The sequence below is a fragment of the Cyprinodon tularosa genome, unplaced genomic scaffold, assembly GCF_016077235.1.
Source record: "Cyprinodon tularosa strain WSP-4 unplaced genomic scaffold, ASM1607723v1 ctg507, whole genome shotgun sequence".
Lineage (NCBI taxonomy): Eukaryota > Metazoa > Chordata > Actinopteri > Cyprinodontiformes > Cyprinodontidae > Cyprinodon > Cyprinodon tularosa.
The window spans coordinates 157,323-177,681 of record NW_024039238.1 but is presented as its reverse complement, the minus strand read 5'-3'; the positions used below and the strand labels follow the sequence as shown (position 1 = coordinate 177,681).

The window sequence follows — 20,359 nt, the reverse complement described above, 5'->3', positions numbered from 1 at the left end:
TCAGAACAATAAAACCACCGACCAAGACATTCATCCAGGTTCCTTCCCTAATTGGAGGCCGACGTTTTAAGGCTTAATTGGATGAATGGCTCAGATCCTCCCACTGGCATCAACTCTGATAAATGTTAAGTCACTCATGCGGTGACTTCATCATAAATGGAGGCTGGCAGTTTGAAGGTGGAGCTGGTGGCTCACAGGTGGAGTTACACCCTGGGCAGATCCTACTGATCTATATTTATTCACTTGATTGCTGATAAACTGAAGTCACCTGCCGCCATCTTGGTACTCCCCACTCTCACAGAGATGCGCCTTTGATGTAAAGTAATTACCATAATGTCATCCATACAATGGATGACATTATGGTACATTATCAGTCTGACATTATCAGTCTGTTCCCAATGGAATTTCCCATTGGGAACCTGCTAGCACTAAGATGCTAACTGGTTAGCAAGATGCTACCGAGAAACCGGCCACAACCAAACTTGCTTGAAAACCTTCCGCCACAATAATCCCGCCCCCTTGATAATCGACCAATCACATTGACTTTATTCACTCGGGTAAAGTCGGGCACCACTGGGAGAATTAGGAAATGCAACGGTTGGAACGGCCGCTTCCCTACGACTTTAAATTAAAGGTTGACTTATTTCCAGCTAAAGGGAATCTAAAAACAGTCTGGAATACATTCATAATTGGTTTATTTGGTGCATAAACCAGGAATAAACCAAGACATTTAGCCTAACCTGTATGATCTCGCATAGAATTAGATTTATCAGTTGGGGAAGAGGAAATGTTGGATTCGTCCAAACATCAATCCACCAACAACACTCAGTTCGACCGAGCTAACCTCTCCAGAATTTCCCGCCATTGTTTTTTCCTTTCAGTCTCTCCAGACATCCAACAGCGAAGCTCCATCTTCATCAGCGGCCCACCCGGCGGCGTTCAGGGCGCCGTGTTGATGCAAACCCTCACTGTAGCGGTTCAAGGCTCATGTCAAAAAAACAAACTAATAATAACTAAAGACCACTTTTCAGTTCAACACTATTTATTTACATTTTCTCCAGACAGTGTTCCATTCAAATCCTTGGCATCAACTATTGCTTTTAGTTTTCTGGCGTACGGAGTCGTCCTCCTGTACTCGTCAGCAACATTCACATTTCTGCTGGAGAACACCAGCCAACAGTGAAACCCTCGGTGAGTGTGCGAGGCTCCTGTAGGTGTGCATGCCTCAGTCCACGGGGCCTTGGAAGATGAGTTTGACGTGGCCTTGCTCCCCCGTCAGCCAGGTACCACAGAAGGGACAGGCGGCGTGGAAGGCGTGCGTGCCGTGGGGCAACGGGATCTGGCTCCATCCCACTACTGTCTTTTCAGAGCACACATGTCCACAGGGACAGAAAGCGTGCGTGGGGGGGCCGGCGTCCAAGTACAACCCCCCCTCACAGCCTAACCACAAAGGCACATAGGGGCCCACCCTCCTGCACATGGGACACTCTCTATCACCGGTGCCGGCTGGCGCCGTGCCCCCCGGGCTGCTGGGCCCTTTCTCCTTGCGATAGCCCCAGTTGTGGTATCCGTGCACGTGGCCGCAGTTGACGTAGACCCAAGGCTGCTTCTTGTCGACGATCTCGCGCTGCGCCAGGCTGGGGAAGGCGAGAGTGTTGAAGCCCACGGGGCACTGGGGCCGAGCGGCGTTCAGCTCCTGTCGAAGGGACTCCAGCTGTTTGAGGGTGGGGATGTGGCGCAGGCCGGCGGGTGTCCGCCAGAGCAGGGTGGCCCCGCAGAGATCAATCAGAGAACCGTCCTGCAGGGTGTTTGACTCATTCTCAACCTGAAGAAGACAAGAAACAGTCAGCAAGTGATTCCTCCAACATTAGGTGAGCAGGTTTCTGCATCTAATCTGGAGACGTTTCCAGCTCAGACAGAAAAATAAACACATTTTAGGAAAATTAAAATAGGAAACTGGGACAGTGATGGTTTCAGCCATTTTTTACATATTTATTAATATTTAAATAAAAGTGATGTGAGAAATCATGGAATGTGCCTCTCCTATTTCCTAAGATAAATCATTTTAACCATTTAAAGGGCAAGTTAGCGTTTTTTGATCACTTGCATCCACTTTACAAATGGGAAAAAAAGTTGATTAAAAAATTTAAGTCGAGAAAAAAAGGAAATAATTTATTAAACGGTAAAAAAGTAAAGAAAAAAAGTTAAAAAGTTTAAAAAGTCAAGGAAAAAAAGGTAAAAAGTTAATTCAAAAGCTAAAAAAAGTTGGAAAAAAGTTAATTAGAAAGATAAAAAGTAAAAAAAAAGGTAAAAAACTAACTGAAAAGATAAAAAGTAAAGTTAAAAAGTTAATAAGCCTAGTTAACAATTATATTTAGGTTTATAAACTAAAAACTGTCAGTTCCAGTATCGGCATTAATGCCTCTAAGGTTATGTTAGACCAAAGAAAATGTGTTTCTTTCTCTCTCAGAGTCAGACTTTTGTTATTTTTCTTAATATATTCAGAAAAGTTGTTGTTTCTTGTTATTATATTGACATTAATTTTTGCCATCAAAATATCCAGATTTATTTAATGTTCCACAGTTAATGAGATATTTTCCTTGATTCCAATAATAACACTATTGGCTGGAAATGTTGATTTTCAAAGATTTTCACAACCTTAATTTCCAGCAGGTAATCTATCAATCAAAGGTTCATCTAATCGGTCAAATGACAAAATCAGACGTGCAGCCATGTAGCAGGATCTTTGCTGAATGGCTGGATATAGATCTAGTGCTTCTAGATCACTGAGGGATGGGAGGAATATATTTGTAAAGGGGGATTTGCCCTACAAAGGGTTAATAAAGTTATAGTGAAAGCTAACAGGAAAATATTTTCACAATCATAAACCTGTTTTCTATTCATGTGTTCATAGATCCAGCTCTGCTTTTTGTTCTAGATAAGCTGCTAATGTTTTGATAAAAATGTAAAGATTATATCATCCTTGTTCTCTCTGTTACAAAAATCCAAGCAAAAATAAACTATTTTAATATGTCATATTAAATTCAGCATTCATTTCCCCATGTTTGCTCCTATGAATTTAATAATAATAATAAAGCGCACGCTCTCCTGGAGCGGCGGAGGATGTGGGATTTAGGGGTTAGACAGGTTAGCAGCCGCTGGAGGAACCAGATCTGCTTCCTGCCAGTGACGTTACGCTGCATGATTGGCTGAACGTTGCAGCCATGTTTTACATCATGCCGGAGGAGGGGGACAGACATCCCAAGTCTCCTTGATTTTCCGGTAGTCTCCCTGATATCGATAGTTGTTCACTGATGCCCGCAAGTCGGATAAATTATCCTGGATTTTAGACTCTGTGAGGAGGTGTTTTTTTAATGCGAGTGAGAGCGAGCAGGCAGTGCAACACTTCCTGCATCATGTGTGGATTAGAACTACTTCCACTGCGCAGACAACAAGAGAAGGCGGGGTGAGGGGAGGAGTTTGCGTGGTTGCTTGTGAAACCTTTGCAGCTTTTCTGTCCAAAGCGGGATTGTGTTGCACTGCAGTCGACCAAAATCACGGACGCTTTGGAAATTCCCCTCAGACATTTTGAAAAGTAGGACATGTCCAGGAAAAAGAGGACGTCTGGTCCCCCTACCATATCAACAATCAGATGTTTCAGTGAGTGAGTGCTTGTTGCTATGATGCGTCTTTGCTCAGCAGCTTGACTCGTTGTAAACCAACCAATCAGAGCACAGCTCATCTAAATATTCATGATCAAACCATAAAAGGAAGAAAACCTGTGGTTTCATTCTAGGGCTTTTAACCAGGCTGCATTAGGGCTCATAGAACAGCTAATAGGACATTAGCTGTTCACACCTCTATGACCCCTTTAAGCAAAACCTTTTGACCTGAAACTGAGGGTAAATGGGCTCCCTCTGCACCACCAGGCTGGCAGATGGCGCTGTGGAGCGCTTTTGCTGTCATTATCTGTAGCTGAGGCAGTTAGAGTGGAAGACGTGGACCGACTCAAACCCAAACAATCGATACCAAAATAACTTAACGATCAATATCATCTGATGAGCTTATACAGAGGTTGCTTTTTTATATATATATATACATTTAATTTTGATGGCAGGAAAAATATCAAATATATGGTGATATTGCAATATGGTGATAATATCGTATCGTGACACCCATGCCAATACCAGTTTTCCCCTCTGCTGGGCGGACCGGGTCTCCCTCAGGGCGAAGACGTTGCCGCAGACCGAGATCTCCCTCCAGACACCGGGAGCAGGTTCAGAGACAAACTCTCCGGCCGGGTGCATCACCAAAACCCCGTTGGTGGTGAGTCCATCCATCAAACCGTCAGATGTTCTCCATTTGGCAGCCCGTTCCTGATGTAGAACACAAACAGTTCAACATCACTGTGCCCTTTCTGTGTTACCTACAGCTCAGAGGGAGATTGCTGAACTAGTTCCTACAGTTACAGTTAAACCTGCTGGATTGGCAATGATTAAAAATCCCTCAGACTGTCAATTTCTTGATTAACTTAAATGAAATCTCTTTTTTTATTTTCTTTGCATTTTCCTTTTTTGTCCAAGTGGGAATAATTTGATGACCAGAGGAGTGAAAAATACACAATAACACAAGTTTCATCTCAGGAGATTGGTTTTAATTGGATCTTTACCTTAATTGGATCTGTATTAATGAAGGCAGACCCGTCTTTGTGTAAAAGGACTGGAGCTGCAGCACAGCCAGTCAAACAAAAAGAAAAAAACTCAAGAGAAGCTATGAGGAGTAATTTCTTTCAGGCACATAAACTATACATTTCTTAACAAAATATTATTTGAAATATACAAAACATTTAAGAATTTAGGTCTGAATTGATTAGATGTGAATATTAAACATTGAAAAAAAATGATGAACTAATTTGGTGCTATGTGAAACTGCTAGCACACTGAATAAGTTTTAATCACGCGCGTATTAGCAGCGCAAAGTTTTAGATACTCGATAACAAGCAAGGTAATAAAGCATTACATAACAAGCATTTAGCTAGCAGCATTACGTAACAAGCATTTAGCGAGTGGCATTACGTAACAAGCATTTAGCTAGTAGCATTATGTAACAAGCATTTAGCTAGCAGCATTACGTAACAAGCATTTAGCTAGCAGCATTACGTTACAAGCATTTAGCTAGCAGCATTACGTAACAAGCATTTAGCTAGCAGCATTACGTAACAAGCATTTAGCTAGCGGCATTACGTAACAAGCATTTAGCTAGCAGCATTACGTTACAAGCATTTAGCTAGCAGCATTACGTAACAAGCATTTAGCTAGCAGCATTACGTTACAAGCATTTAGCTAGCAGCATTACGTAACAAGCATTTAGCTAGCAGCATTACGTAACAAGCATTTAGCTAGCAGCATTACGTTACAAGCATTTAGCTAGCAGCATTACGTAACAAGCATTTAGCTAGCAGCATTACGTAACAAGCATTTAGCTAGCGGCATTACGTAACAAGCATTTAGCTAGCGGCATTACGTAACAAGCATTTAGCTAGCAGCATTACATAACAAGCATTTAGCTAGCAGCATTACTTAACAAGCATTTAGCTAGCGGCATTACGTCACAAGCATTTAGCTAGCGGCATTACGTAACAAGCATTTAGCTAGCAGCATTACGTAAGAAACATTAAGCTAGCGGCATTACGTAACAAGCATTTAGCTAGCAGCATTACGTAACAAGCATTTAGCTAGCAGCATTACGTAACAAGCATTTAGCTAGCGGCATCATGTAATAAGCATTTAGCTATGTTGTGCCATATGCCATGATCTTGGTTTTTGGATATTGGGAACCAGTGTCTATTCTTCATCTTAACATGATGACCATAGAAGAGAACGCAGCTTTGGTGAATAACCGTTAAAAGATCTCTCTGAGACCCCCCCCCTTCCAGCCAACTCCTCCACAGGTCCTCCTACAGAGGTGTGACTTGCCAGCCCCCTCTCTATGAGGACAAAGAAAACCAGATTCCTCCTCTCTTTGCCTCCTCTCCCTTGCTCATGAAGCTGAGGTCCAGTTCGGTAGGATCTCCAGCAAGAATGGAGATCTGGAGAAGCTTGAAGCTTGACTGCTTCCAATGGAAATGGACAAAAAGGTTTGCAGGTCTGGCACAATTAAAGACAGAACAAACAATATGTCTTTTGATGAAATTGATCATTTCATGTGTTTACTGATGAGTAAAGACAAAGCTAACAGGATGGACTGCATGCTATGCTATGCTACAGAAACATGTTTTGGGCTGTTGCTGAAGCTTGGACAAGCTTTATTCACTAAGGATCTAAATGCTGATATAACATTAGTGTTCATGTGTTCCTCAGATGCTCATTACATTTCCCTTACCAAGTCTGACCAAGAGTCATTCAGTGGAATCCTGATGTTTATTCGCTGCTAGCTATTTCAAACAGGGTAAAGAATCATTAACTAAAGGTTATTAGTTCCTGATTAAGCAAATCATTTGCTCTTCCGCCATCTTTTTCTGTGCAGAACTGTCCCCATGGTGACAAACAGATAAGCTGTATAGATCATGACACGGTGCAGACCTCAAGAATGTGTCGTCAAGCATCAACCAGTCTTTACCCTCCCATCTACTTGTTGAGCAGCTGCCTCAACTCGTCCAATCTGCCCCTTTCGCTACACCTACACCGATCCGTTTCTGCTTCAGCAGAGGAAAGGGGAACTCACCCCTAGGAAGATGTTTTTGGAGGAGTCAAAGCCAGCGGCGTAAATGCGGGCTGTGTAGGGAGCGCTGCGTTCACACATGATGCGACAGGCGTAGCGAGATATGGTGCTTTGGGCCGACTGGCCTCCACCGCCGCCTTCCCCTGCGGCGCCTCCGCCATGACCGCTGCTGCCGCCTGCTGTATCTGTGACCACAAAGTCTATCATGCTCTCCGTAGATCTGCCAATCTGAGGAAGCCAAGACAGAGGTCAGTGATGTCACATAAATACATAGACATCATAATCTGGAGGCTGCGGCGTTTTCACGTCTTATTTAAACCATGTTAACAACACTATGCTGGTGATGATTCTCTGTCAACCAGATCATAGTCATTCTAAAACAGTTAAAATCAATCCACTGGACTTTGTTTCCAAGTTTGAAGACGTTTCTCTTCCATCCAGGAAGTTTTTTCAATCCAAAATGTCAGAAATAGCGTTTAGTTCCAGGTTTTATCCAGCAGCCCAACAAAGCCTGGTTTTAGTTTAGAAAACATGCAAATAGAAACGGATGAACGGGTCCCCCCCTTTGGAATGGGGGTCGTTTGGCTTCTTTGTTATCCTGCAATGCCCCATACCTGTCTATGTCTCTGAAAGGGGGGTCGTTAGAGGGAATTGTTGACCTGGCTGAATAGGCGAGGTATTCTGCTCCCCTGTAAATGGGTTGGGGTTGGTATAGGGTTGCCACCCGTCCCTTGAAAACCGGAATCGTTCCATATTCAGAAATAGAAGTACCTGTCCCGTATTAAGTGGAAAAGGAACGCACTTTGTCCCATTTATTGGGAGATTCAAAAAATAATCAGTAAAAAGCTAATGGAAAATGAAAAACAAGGGCACGTTAGATACAAGACTTACGGTAAACTTGTTTCCCTCCCTGTCCTACGCTGTGACCAATGAACTGACAACATATAATTAACGATCCGGAATCGGAGAAGATAGCGGGACACAACAGAGCATCATGGAGGACGAACGGTTAAATGCTGACGCTGCTTTTAGGGGCGGAAAACTCCTCACTGCCGCAAGAGCTCAGAGGAAATACAAGTGGAAAAGTCGGCTATCGCCACATTATGTGGAATTAGGCTAATGATTTTTATTTCCGTTTTCCAACTGTAGCCTACAGTCATTGCATTTAAGGCACAAATATGTTTACAAGTTTGCACAAGTTTGCTGTTGCACCAAAAATGTGCACTATTTATTTATTGTTTTATATTCATTTTTACAGTTTGAAGTTAAGCAGGACAGGCTGATGTTTAAGATACTTATTTTATTCAGCAAAGTTTGTTATTTTGTATTAAAGTGAATCGCTAGATAATCATTTATTTTCCATGTGTTCATGTCGCTCACTAATATGAATCTAATTCAATGCAGATTTGAGTCAAATAGTCAAATAATAGGGGTGAAGGCAGTCGGGTCACCCGTCACGCACATGAGGTGTTTGTTTTCAGGGAGTTGGCAACCCTAGGTTGCAATGATAGCGGGAAGGAATCAATTTTATTGCTGCATTGTAGGTTGCAGCAATAACCCCCCCCCCCCTTTAAGGTTGGTTTTCCTTTCTTAACATAGATGGCTTCCTTCCTCTCAAACCACCTGTCTTCTTTGTCCAAAATGAGAACATTCTGGTCCTCCAAAGATTGTCCTTTGTCCATAAGGTGTAGATGGACCACAACAAGACTAGTTAACAAGACTAGTTAACAAGACTAGTTGTGCCGTCTACACAGAAAAAAAAACATTTAAATTCTCCAGAGGTAAAAGTTTGTTCTTAAAATAGAGACGTTTTTTTTTTTTTTTTTTTTTTACTTTGAGTTGGAGGAGGGATATTAGAAATGCTCAGAGGTGTCAAGTAAAAAATACTTTGTTACTTTACTTAAGTACGCTTTTAAGGTATCTATATGTAGTGGCACTCTGCGTCCCAAAAGTTTGTTGTACCACCTTTGCAGTTTGTCTAACAGCCAATATTTGAATCACTCGACTGAAACCAAGTCTTCTTTAATGATGTTTACTTGAAGAACTCAGAAAAGTACACTTACAGAAAAAACGAAAGGCTCGGTACAGATCGGTCAAAAAATTGTGCTGCTTCCACCGTATCCAACTGCAATCTGAACTCAAACGTGAATACTAGAAAAATATTAATGTTACGCATTACGTAGTGGAAGCCAAATTACTTTTCACAATAAAAGCATCCTTTTGTATTAACTAAGTTATACATTCTAGAACATATACTCATCATGAATTTCTTAAAAGTAAATAAAGCATATTTATAAATTTTTTATCTAAATTATTATTCTATATGAACTCCCCATTAACTGGCTCTTACACTATACTTTATTCATTACTTATTGTTCATTCTACTTCTGAGTTTTATTCATTACATAGAGTCTAACTGGAAACTAGTGTCATTGGATGAGTCATATTACGCATCCATCTTCACTTTTTAACGCATCAGAAGCAAGCAGGTGTTCTTCAAACTGCTAACGTGAATTGTCTATACCATGCTACGATGTGGGATTCAGAAACAAGCGAGAGGAATCAGAAATACTTTAATAACCCCAGAGTGAAATTACTTTCGTTTCATTACTCCATCTGTAATAGAATGACTTTAGGACCAGTTGGACAGAACACTATTTAAAAAAATATATATAATTAGGGGTTCCCCGCTGCATCTCGCCATCAGTTTGGGGTCCTTGGTCTGGAAAACGTTGAAGGCTGCTGCATTAAGGGACTGAAATTTGAGCAAACCAGCTAATATGAGCAGAAACGTGCATCTGAAGGGGATTTGGGTTTAAGTCAGTCCGAAGTATCACCAGGCCTTAGAATAAGTAATTAAGTTGGATTTAATCCGTTTTCTTTATTGTTAGCTAACATGGGAAACAGCTCTCACAGTAGCTCTGTGATAGATCTGAGAAATGACTTCTTCTTTGCGGCAGAGATCTCAGATTAAAACGAAACAAGAAGCAACAAAAGGGAGCATACTGGTTAGGCTTTGGAGCATTTGTGCCAACTTAAGGAAGCAAAGGAGCTCAGAAGCCATGTGGAGATTGCTGCTTAGCTAATCTAACCATCAGCAGTCGCAGACCTGGAAATCGGCTAGCAAACGGAAACGAGCAGGGGAGCGCTGGGGCGACTCTTATCGGCCAAGAGGAGTCATGTTCTTATTGAACGTCATTGCTTGTCTGCTGTTGGTCACTTGACATTTCGTCTCTCTCACTCTTGCAAACAATCAACATAGACGTGAAGGTTATCGCCCAGCTTGCGTCACCGCGTCATCAAATGGGAGCGTCCATCTGCTGGCCGGTTTCTCTTAACATAGCAGATTTGATTCTACCCCGAAGAGTGAAGGTTTTGTTACTGTGGAAAACCAAATATGGGGGCTGGCATCTCTGGGTCTACCAGATCTGCCCCCAGTTCGGCGAGTACCACACCCTGTTGGATGGTAGTTCCAGTGGAAATGCTCTGCTTTCTCATCTCCGGGGACAGATTTTGAATTTCATATAAGCTGTCTCCACTGCGCTCTTTGACCTGCACCACAACCACATCCAGTCCCTGATTGGTCAACGCGATTCTGACAGACAGAAAAGTTCTGAATGCCAAACTCTCACACCCACCACTGATTTGCAGTGCTGTCTTGACATACTCGCATTAGGGTTAGCATACACTGTTTTTGCACTTTTCAGGCCGATTCGCCAGTCGTGTAAGAATATTTTAGATCGGGCCAAGTTTCTTCCTCACCCCCGGCTCACACCGACTGCGGTCTTATCGTTGCGGTGCGGTGGGTGCGGCGCCGCAGTGATTCCAAGTCATTAAAAAGACGTAAACCTCTCTCACCGGCTGCTGAGCTGTCCGGCTGCGGTTACCGAGACACTCCGGCGCTGCAGAAAATTCAGCAAGAAAGCTATCCTTGCGGCGTGCCGGAGCCCACCGCAACAAGCTCTCGCAAATATCCTTATTTGGGCCGTGTTATCGCGTGAAGTTACGTGAACTCAAGTGAAGTTCTGTTCTCGCAAGTTAAATCTCCGGACCTGTTGCCGGAGCCGCAGAGCCACACCGCACCGTAGTCAAAAGGGCGGTATGAGAGGGGGTGTGCGGGAGTTGCGGTCTCCGTCGGCTCGGTAACCGCACCGGAGCCAGTGTGAGCAAGGGGTCATGATGCGTCCTACGTCGTCTTTGCACATGCAGGTAACAAAGGCCGATTAGGCTCTAACGACGAGCTCCCGATCAGGAATCGTAAGGTCAGAAGATCAAATGTGTGAAATTCAGTCGGCTCTTGGGAGGTTTTCCTGGGCAAATCTTGCTGTTGAAGCAGAGCTACGAACCAATTTAGCAGAACGTAGCGCACTGTGCACGTGCAAACAAGGGAGTTCTACTTCTTCCAGATTGATGAGTCCGAACAGCGCCATCTCTCGTCGCTGAGTCCGACGTGGGGTTTTTAGACGTACAGTGTGAGCAGGTAGATGGCATCAGAGCGTCAGCCGCATACATTGTGAGCTGTGAACTTTTAAATCCTGCGATTTCGCCATAAAGTATAAGCTTTAGTTGAGTATAATTGAAAACATGGCACAGCGTATGCCGGGCCTCATTGGCATCCATCACAGACCCTTGATCTGCTTCCGATTGTGCATTTACAAAAAGATAACATATTAAATCCTTATTTACATCCAGTGTGAACACACCTTTTTAAGCAGTAAAGCAAACTCACCTGAAACATGTCTGTGTTAATGTCATGTGTGTACTCCACGATGACAGAGTGGCTCCGGGACAATGTGTAGGAGATGCTGTGCTGGCTTTTGTTGCTAAGAGCCTGTTGATAGGAAGGATAAGCGGTCACGGCACGGTAGCAGGATGTGAACTGCTCATGGTTTTTTCAGGGGATTTTACTCCGTACCTTTGACACCAGAGGTGTCGAGACGTTGTGGATAACATCTGGTCTGACCCCATTGGCTTTAGGTCGCTTATAAAGGGCAAGGCGACTTCTTCTACGGCCTTTGTCACCATTTGCCAGTGACCCATTGTGGCTGGGAAGAGTCAGAGGACGACATTTATCTCAATAAGGAAAATAATGTATAATGCTAAAATACAACAAGGGAAAAGTGGTTAGAAATAATTCTGCTGTAACCTGAATAAATGATTAAAGCAAGTTTTTTTAAAATATTATTTCAAATTTCATGCCAGAGAATCTCTCTGGTTGCATACAAAGTTTTTTTTCTGAAATATGACCGTGTCCTGCTGTCTTCTCAATTTAGAAGACACTCAAATTGCTCCCATCTGGCTTTCTGATAGTTCTGTGGTTCTGCCAGCAGGTGGCGCCACTGCTGTTTATGTCTGCTCATCACACACAGTGCTAGAATCCTATTAAGGCTCAGAAAGGACTAAATATGGTGTTTATAACCTTATTTTATTAAATGGCTCATAATGTTAGGATGACTGTTTTAAAACAAAATAAATGAGGAACTTTGATTGTTTGTTCACTGTCTGTAGAATTCAGATCTCAGCTGTCAAATGTTTTGCTTCTTCTAATCTAATTACCTGCAGCCAGATACACAACCTGGATCGTAATGTCAATATTGACTTTTTAAAAAATATATAAAAACATAAATATCATATAAATAAGGAACGTGAAACTAGCTTTTTAAAAATGTTTTTTAAAGCTAACATTTTGGTGATCTAGTGAAGGTGAGCTGTAAAATGTAGTTTGAAAAGAAAGTCATTCGTAAAAAAAATTAAAAAAACAGAGATTTTAAAAAATAATTTAAATAAAGGAATTTAAAATAACAAAAAAAAAAATTTAAAATGTAAAAAAAATAGAAAAATAATTTAAAGTAAAAAAATAAATAAAATGTGATTAAAAATACTATAATGATATCTGAGAAAACAGTGATGTTAATGTTTTTGATAAAGAAGATTTTAAAAGTTTAATTTCTGGCTTGCATTTTCTTTCTTCTTCACATTTCGGTTTATAAAACGTCTTCTTTGTTTCCAACAATAATAAAACAAAATCCACTCCACAATTCTGTGTTTAAGATCCTTTAAATTTAATCGTAAAAGATATATACATTAATACGTATATACAGTTGTGCTTGAAGGTTTAGATACCGTCCTATTAAAGACAACGATAAATTCAAACAAAACTGAAAAAGTTATAATAAAAAAAATTACTAAATGATGATTTAGTTCAATAAAATATTTATTTAAACGAATAATTTTAAACGGTCCTAGAAAAATTAAAGCACCTTGATGATGATCAGGAACCAACATAACTGGCAACAGGTGCAGAAGTCTGACTGAACATACATACACACACATTATATATATATATATATATATATATATATATATATATATATATATATACACTACCGTTCAAAAGTTTGTGGTCACATTGAAATATCCTTATTTTTGAAGGAAAAGCACTGTACTTTTCAATGAAGATAACTTTAAACTAGTCTTAACTTTAAAGAAATACACTCTATACATTGCTAATGTGGTAAATGACTATTCTAGCTGCAAATGTCTGGTTTTTGGTGCAATATCTACATAGGTGTATAGAGGCCCATTTCCAGCAACTATCACTCCAGTGTTCTAATGGTACAATGTGTTTGCTCATTGGCTCAGAAGGCTAATTGATGATTAGAAAACCCTTGTGCAATCATGTTCACACATCTAAAAACAGTTTAGCTCGTTACAGAAGCTACAAAACTGACCTTCCTTTGAACAGATTGAGTTTCCTGAGCCTCACATTTGTGGGGTCAATTAAACGCTCAAAATGGCCAGAAAAAGAGAACTTTCATCTGAAACTCGACAGTCTATTCTTGTTCTTAGAAATGAAGGATATTCCATGCAAGAAAATGCTAAGAAATTTAAGATTTCCTACAACGGTGTGTACTACTCCCTTCAGAGGACAGCACAAACAGGCTCTAACCAGAGTAGAAAAAGAAGTGGGAGGCCGCGTTGCACAACTGAGCAAGAAGATAAGTACATCAGAGTCTCTAGTTTGAGAAACAGACGCCTCACAGGTCCCCAACTGGCATCTTCATTAAATAGTACCCGCAAAACACCAGAGTCAACATCTACAGTAAAGAGGCGGCTGCGGGATTCTGGGCTTCAGGGCAGAGTGGCAAAGAAAAAGCCATATCTGAGACTGGCCAATAAAAGATAAAGATTACGATGGCAAAAGAACACAGACATTGGACAGAGGAAGACTGGAAAAAAGTGTTGTGGACGGATGAATCCAAGTTTGAGGTGTTTGGATCACAAAGAAGAACGTTTGTGAGACGCAGAACAAATGAAAAGATGCTGGAAGAATGCCTGACGCCATCTGTTAAGCACGGTGGAGGTAATGTGATGGTCTGGGGTTGCTTTGGTGCTGGTAAGGTGGGAGATTTGTACAGGGTAAAAGGGATTCTGAATAAGGAAGGCTATCACTCCATTTCGCAACGCCATGCCATACCCAGTGGACAGCGCTTGATTGGAGTCAATTTCATCCTACAACAGGACAATGACCCTACACACACCTCCAAATCGTGCAGCTGGTAATCTATGGGTAATGGAGTGGCCAGTGCAGTCACCAGATCTGAACCCCATTGAGCTGTTGTGGGAGCAGCTTGACCGTATGGAACGCAGGAAGTGCCCATCCAACCAATGGGAGCTGCTTCTGGAAGCGTGGGGGGGGATTTCTCCAGATTACCTCAACAAATTAACAGCTAGAATGCCAAAGGTCTGCAATGCTGGAATTGCTGCAAATGGAGGATTCTTTGACCAAAGCAAAGTTTAATGTAAAAACAAAAAAAATCTTATTTCAAATAGAAATCATTATTTCTAACCTTGTCAATGTCTTCACTCTATTTTCTATTAATTTCACAACGTTTGGTGGTGAATAAGTGTGACTGTTCAGGAAAACACAAAATTGTTTGGGTGACCCCAAACTTTAGAACAGTAGTATATATCTATATATCTATATCTATATAGATATAGATATATATATTGATTAATTTTCTTCATATTTTTCTATAATTTCTAATTTTTGCTTTTGTCAATTTCAATTTATTTTTTACTGAAAGATGATTCTTTTTCTGTCCTTAATGGAAGTGTATGTAATCTTTCAATCACATCTGTATATCTATATTTCAGTGACTGGTTATAAACATCATAAATGGTGATAAAGATTATAAAGGTCTTCCTACCAGGATTTAAGGAAGAAAGTCTAATAGAAAGAGTCTGACCTGTTCTTATGCCAATCAGGCTTCAGGAGTTAAGCGGGCGCAGCGAGGAGGTTGGTCTGTTTTTTTTCTGAAACTCTTTTTCCGTTTCCCACAAACTAAAACTAGATTAAACTAATAAGTTTATTATATCATTCAAATAACTTAGCAGATACAAAACATGATCTCACCCCAAGACGATGAGCTCGCCATACTTGACTGGCTCCTTGTCCTCAGTGATGACTCCGTCATGTGGCTGTGAGCCGGAGCCCAGAGGAGGAGAGGGCTGGCTCTTGTTGCAGGATGGGCGCAGCTCCAGAGATGGGGGGGGACACAGAGCCTCTGAGCTACCCTTCAGAACCATGCCCACCGGCCACACCTGGGGCTCGCTGCTGAGGAGGAGAACATGGGACATCCCAGAGAGAGATGGGGAGAAAATCATTATTCCACATCAACCTGAACCTTTATTTAAATCTGAAATATCCACAGAAATCACACCGTTATTAAACTACTGTGACATTATTTGAAACGAGTCAAAGCTCAGTCCATGTGTCTGCAAATGAGTTTTGGTTCAGCTCAACACTATTAATAATCAGAGGTGGGCAAGACCACCTACACATAGAAAACACAGCAGTGCTAAGGCATTACAGAGCTCTCCACGCTTTGTTCTCTCTTTGAACACGTTAGGTAACCATCCTGGAAATGCTAACAGTGGATCCTCTGCGTTTTATAACTTCATCTCAACTTTCACAATAAAGAAGCTTTCATGCAATAAAGAAAATTAAGCATCATAAAGAAATATGATTTACAACAAATAGAGAGGGTTTAATAGGAAAATTAACTATAGGGTTTGTTAACATAGAATAAAAAGGTAATTAAAATAAAATAAATAAACAGTTTTAACACAGGATTACTTGAACATCAAATAATACATTTAAAATAGAAAACAACAAAGAGACCAAGGGGCAGAAACCCTAAGGCTAGGCTTAAAACTTTCCTTTTTGATAAAGCTTCTAGTTAGAGTGGCTCAGGTTATCCTGAGCTATCTCTATAGTTCTGCTGCTATAGGCTTAGACTGCTGGAGGACATAGGGACCCCTTTTTCATCATTCTGCTTCATTCTATCTCTATTCTCCCACTCTGCAGAATCTGTTAGTTCAATCTCTAACGTTATGTTAGACATTATGTTGTCCTGTGGAGCTGGTTGACCATTTTCTTTTGTATCTATGCTTCTTTTTCTATGTCTGCTTCTGTCTCCTTGAACCCCAGTGGGCCTCAGCAGATGGCCGCTCACACTGAGCCTGGTTCTGCTGGAGGTTTCTTCATGTTCAAATGGAATTGCTGTAGAGTCAATGAGTCGATGCAATCAGCTGGTTTTCCTTAAATATAAAAATTTGAACCAATCTGACTGGATGATCTGGTTGAATCGACTCTGTAAAGTGCCTTGAGATGATATGATGTGAATTGGAGCTATAGAAATAAACTGAATTGAATAAATATTAAATTATAATTATAATTATGAGGAGTATGAAGTATGTTTCAGCCTTCCTAATCCTAATATTGCCCATACATATTTTATTAAGATATTGAACAATCCTAAAAACATATACTGATTGGCGTCCCTGGGTGGGGTATAACTGAGTTGCAATACACCAGGTCAGAGAACAGAACTAACCAGCCTGTAAGCTGAGTGCTCATTGTAGCCTTGTGTTTTACAAACAAACAAGAATCAAACACATCCTGCTACCACTCCAACTCTTTGATGTTTACGGTTCAAGATGAAAGATACAGATACAAAGAAATAAAGGAAGAACTGCTGAGCCCACAGTTGAACCAAACATATACTATCAGCAGAGGGGGACACATTCATAGCTGCTGCAATCACATTTGTAGTGCTCCCAACATTCTTTACATAATTTACCTTTTCCAGGAGGCCAGGTCCCCCTCGACCTAAAAACCTATTGACGGCCGTGAAGAGAGGTGGCATGAAATAAAAGAGGCAGTGGCATCACTACACCAATTTTATGATGGCTGAAGCCTTCCTCTTTGCTAATATCTTAATTTCTTTATACTTTTATAAAAAACAGCAAAAAATGAATTGAAATTACTATTTAACCTGACACCTTTTAACAGATTGTATGTGTAATACATAAAAAAAAAAAGGAAAATAAATTTTTTTGGGGCACCCCTGGTGGTTTAGGCCCCCCATGTCTATAAAACTAAGCCCTGCCCCTGCACAGGACAGCCTGAGGCCAAGAAGTCAATTTACAATCCGCTATTTCGGTAAAACTGAGCGTTTTGGACAGTGGAAGAAATAAGAAATAACGCAGCACCATTTTATCTTTCTGCAAAATTCCAAGTCCAGATCAGAGCTATAATCTTATTGATAGAGAAGCAGCTGGTTTCAGAAGTAATGTTTAATAATTCTGCTGAAAAATATGCTCCCAATAAACACCTGAGAGTATTAATTTCCTTCTCCGTGAGGCCAGACAGATTGGACAGGCCGTTTTGTTCACTAACAAACTAAAGGTAGAGGGAGAAAAGGTTTAATAAATGCTTCATGCTGGGAAACGTCACTTCATTGAGCAGTTATTGCACTGGTTTACAGATAGTAGTCTACCATTTAAAAAGCAACACTGGCAGTTCTCCAAGACCCCTGCATTAAACATGAGCCATCTGCAGGAAATTAAATGGATAAGACAGAGGGTCAATTTCCATCTCCACTTTACTGGTTTGTCCAGTCGTCTACAGATGCGGCTTCGATCTGGCTGGTAGAGAGAGGTAGGCGGAGCGTTAACACCCCGATCGGGCGGGGGGGAATATCAGTCCAGATAGATGTTACTACTTCACCCTACCTTTCTTATACCTCATCAAAAATACTTATATTATTCAGTTATTCTGCATTTATGCTGCTATAGGCTTAGACTGCTGGAGGACATAGGGTCCCCTTTTTCATCATTCTCTCTCTATTCTCCCACTCTGCAGAATCTGTTAGTTCAATCTCTAACGTTCTGCTCTCTCTGCTTTTTCTCATAGTAGCTTCATCTGGTCTGTTCCTGTTTGGCTGTGACTCCATCCTGGAGAGAAATATCAGCTGTGCTGCTGCCATCAACACCTTTGTTTCTAGAGGTTGGAGCTTGGCCTGTTTTCCAGTGTAGTCCTGTTTCTCTGACTGTGACTAACTGGATGTGCTCTCTTCATCCTCTGACATGGGAGCTGGCTCGGAGCTCGTCTGCCTGGCTGTGTGTTTCCTGGACGGGGCCGCCTGTGGAGCTGGTTGACAGTTGCCTTTTGTATCTATGCTTCTTTTTCTATGTCTGCTTCTGTCTCCTTGAACCCCAGTGGGCCTCAGCAGATGGCCGCTCACACTGAGCCTGGTTCTGCTGGAGGTTTCTTCCTGTTCAAAGGGAGTTTTTCCTCTCCACTGTCGCTACAAGCATGCTTAGTGTGAGGGATTGCTGAAGAGTCAATGAGTCGATGCAATCAGCTGGTTTTCCTTAGATAGAAAACTTTGAATCAATCTGACTGGATGATCTGGTTAAATTGTCATTGAACAATTACAACCACTGCAGAGTTTATAAAATAAACACAAATATAATGTTTAACTAAATATAACCTAAGATTTTAATTTGTGACTTTGGATTCTATTCTTTGACAGGAAGGAAAACCGATTAATTTGAATTATTGTGATGGATGTTTTGTGTCCCTCTCACTCATCGGCATTAAGCTTTATTAGAAGCTCCATTGGTAAAACATGAACAAAGAAAAACATTTTTTTTTTAAGTTAAAAAGAGAAAGTTTGTTACACCAAACACAGAACTTTCTATATTTTCAGGGCTGCACTGCAGCAAATGTTACCTGCTGTATCAGCTACACACAACAATGGTCTGAGCAACAAAAACAACAACAACAACAACAACTGGTTTCTGCCAACATGAAGCCTCTTCGTGTCATCTCAGGTCACTTTCCAGTTAATTAATTTTTAAAATAATAATTTAATGATTTTTAATGGCCTGTTTAAGGAACCCTATTTAATGGCTGACTGCTTTATACCTGGGGACGCTAAGTTCGCCTCTGCCTTAGACCGGCTATGAAGCAGCAGCATTGTTTCCTGCAGCTCGGTGACCCTGAACGCATCACATCCTTCTGCGTTTATTAACAAAAAATAAATAAATACAAATCTACATTTCCTTCAAATCTCCTAAAAAGTTGGTCACAGCTTGAATCTCCAGAGGGTCAGTCGGTCCAACAGAACCTAAAGCTGAGGACGGAGGGTTCGGTCCTCAGCAAACTGGGCCGTTTTGGATCAGAACCACAAAGATGCCGCCGCTGCCATTTTGACCCCCCCCATCCAGAAAACATCAAAGGAAGCTTTCAAACTGCGGGTCGCCTTTTGCCCATGACAGCGCGTGCAGCTTCCTCATCATCATCATCATCATCAAAACATCCGAACCCAACCAGGGCGGCATGATCAAAGGGAACTAATGATCGGCATCAGATCAAAGAGCTTTCCTCCATCAAGCATCAACTGCTGCAGCGGCTCCATGACCCGGTTCTATTAGAACCGAGCAAACAGAACCGCTGCACGGGAGGCCTGAGGATGAGGAGACAAAGAGGAGGCGGCATCTTCATCACCTCCACAGCAACAACAGGAGGAGAAGGAGAGATGAAAGGATCCATTACCCTCTGTCTGCCAGGGGAGGTCCAGAACCGGCCCGGTTCTCCTGGATTCCTGCTTCACAGCCTGGATCGATACGGAACACCAGCGAGGAGCAGCAGGAGGAGCAGCAGGAGGAGGAAGACTGGGAGCCAGAGCAGGAATCGGAGCGTCATCTCCTCCCGGATGTTATCGGACCGCCCACTTTCTATGACGCTGCGGGATCAAAGGAGCATAGGACCGCCTGCTGGAACCAGAACCGGAACCAGACCCGAGACACGGAGGAGGATTCTGAACCAGAACCAGAACCAGACCCGAGACACCGAGGAGGATCTGGAACCAGAACCGGAACCAGGATCGGAGGAGGTTCTGGAACCGGAACCAGAACCTGAACCGAGACAGGGTGGAGATTCCGGAACCAGAACCGGAACCGGAACCAGACCCGAAACACGGAGGAGGATCCCGAACCAGAACCGGAACCAGAACCGTTTGAGGTTCCGGAATCGGAACCAGACCCGAGAAACGGAGGAGGATCCCGAACCAGAACCGGAACCAGAACCGTTTGAGGTTCCGGAATCGGAACCAGACCCGAGAAACGGAGGAGGATCCGGAACCAGAATCGGAACCAGAACCGTTTGAGGTTTCCGGAACCAGAACCAGACCCGAGACACGGAGGAGGATCCCGAACCAGAACCTGAACCGAGACAGGGTGGAGATTCCGGAACCAGAACCGGAACCAGACCCGAGACACGGAGGAG

The 20,359-nt window shown here is 42.0% G+C and overlaps 1 protein-coding gene across 1 annotated transcript; it reads right to left on the bottom strand.

The window, feature by feature from the left end:
• Nucleotides 1-1,024: 1,024 nt before the first annotated feature.
• Nucleotides 1,025-19,751, bottom strand: peli3 (pellino E3 ubiquitin protein ligase family member 3). The gene is made up of 7 exons (XM_038303183.1): nucleotides 19,628-19,751; nucleotides 15,137-15,337; nucleotides 11,636-11,765; nucleotides 11,450-11,551; nucleotides 6,724-6,948; nucleotides 4,188-4,376; nucleotides 1,025-1,825 (listed from the first exon to the last, which is right to left on the bottom strand). Exons 2-7 carry the CDS (start codon nucleotides 15,307-15,309, stop codon nucleotides 1,226-1,228), a joined length of 1,419 nt encoding a protein of 472 aa, XP_038159111.1. The 5' UTR covers nucleotides 15,310-15,337; nucleotides 19,628-19,751; the 3' UTR covers nucleotides 1,025-1,225.
• Between the last annotated feature and the right edge of the window lie 608 nt (nucleotides 19,752-20,359).

Coding starts and splice junctions, on each gene's coding strand:
- peli3 (XM_038303183.1), bottom strand. CDS start 15,309: ATGGTTCTGAAGGGTAGCTCAGAGGCTCTGTGTCCCCCCCCATCTCTG. Junction 11,766..15,136: donor GGCGAGCTCATCGTCTTGGG/GTGAGATCATGT, acceptor GACTCTTCCCAG/CCACAATGGGTCACTGGCAA. Junction 4,377..6,723: donor CCAAAAACATCTTCCTAGGG/GTGAGTTCCCCT, acceptor GTTCTACATCAG/GAACGGGCTGCCAAATGGAG.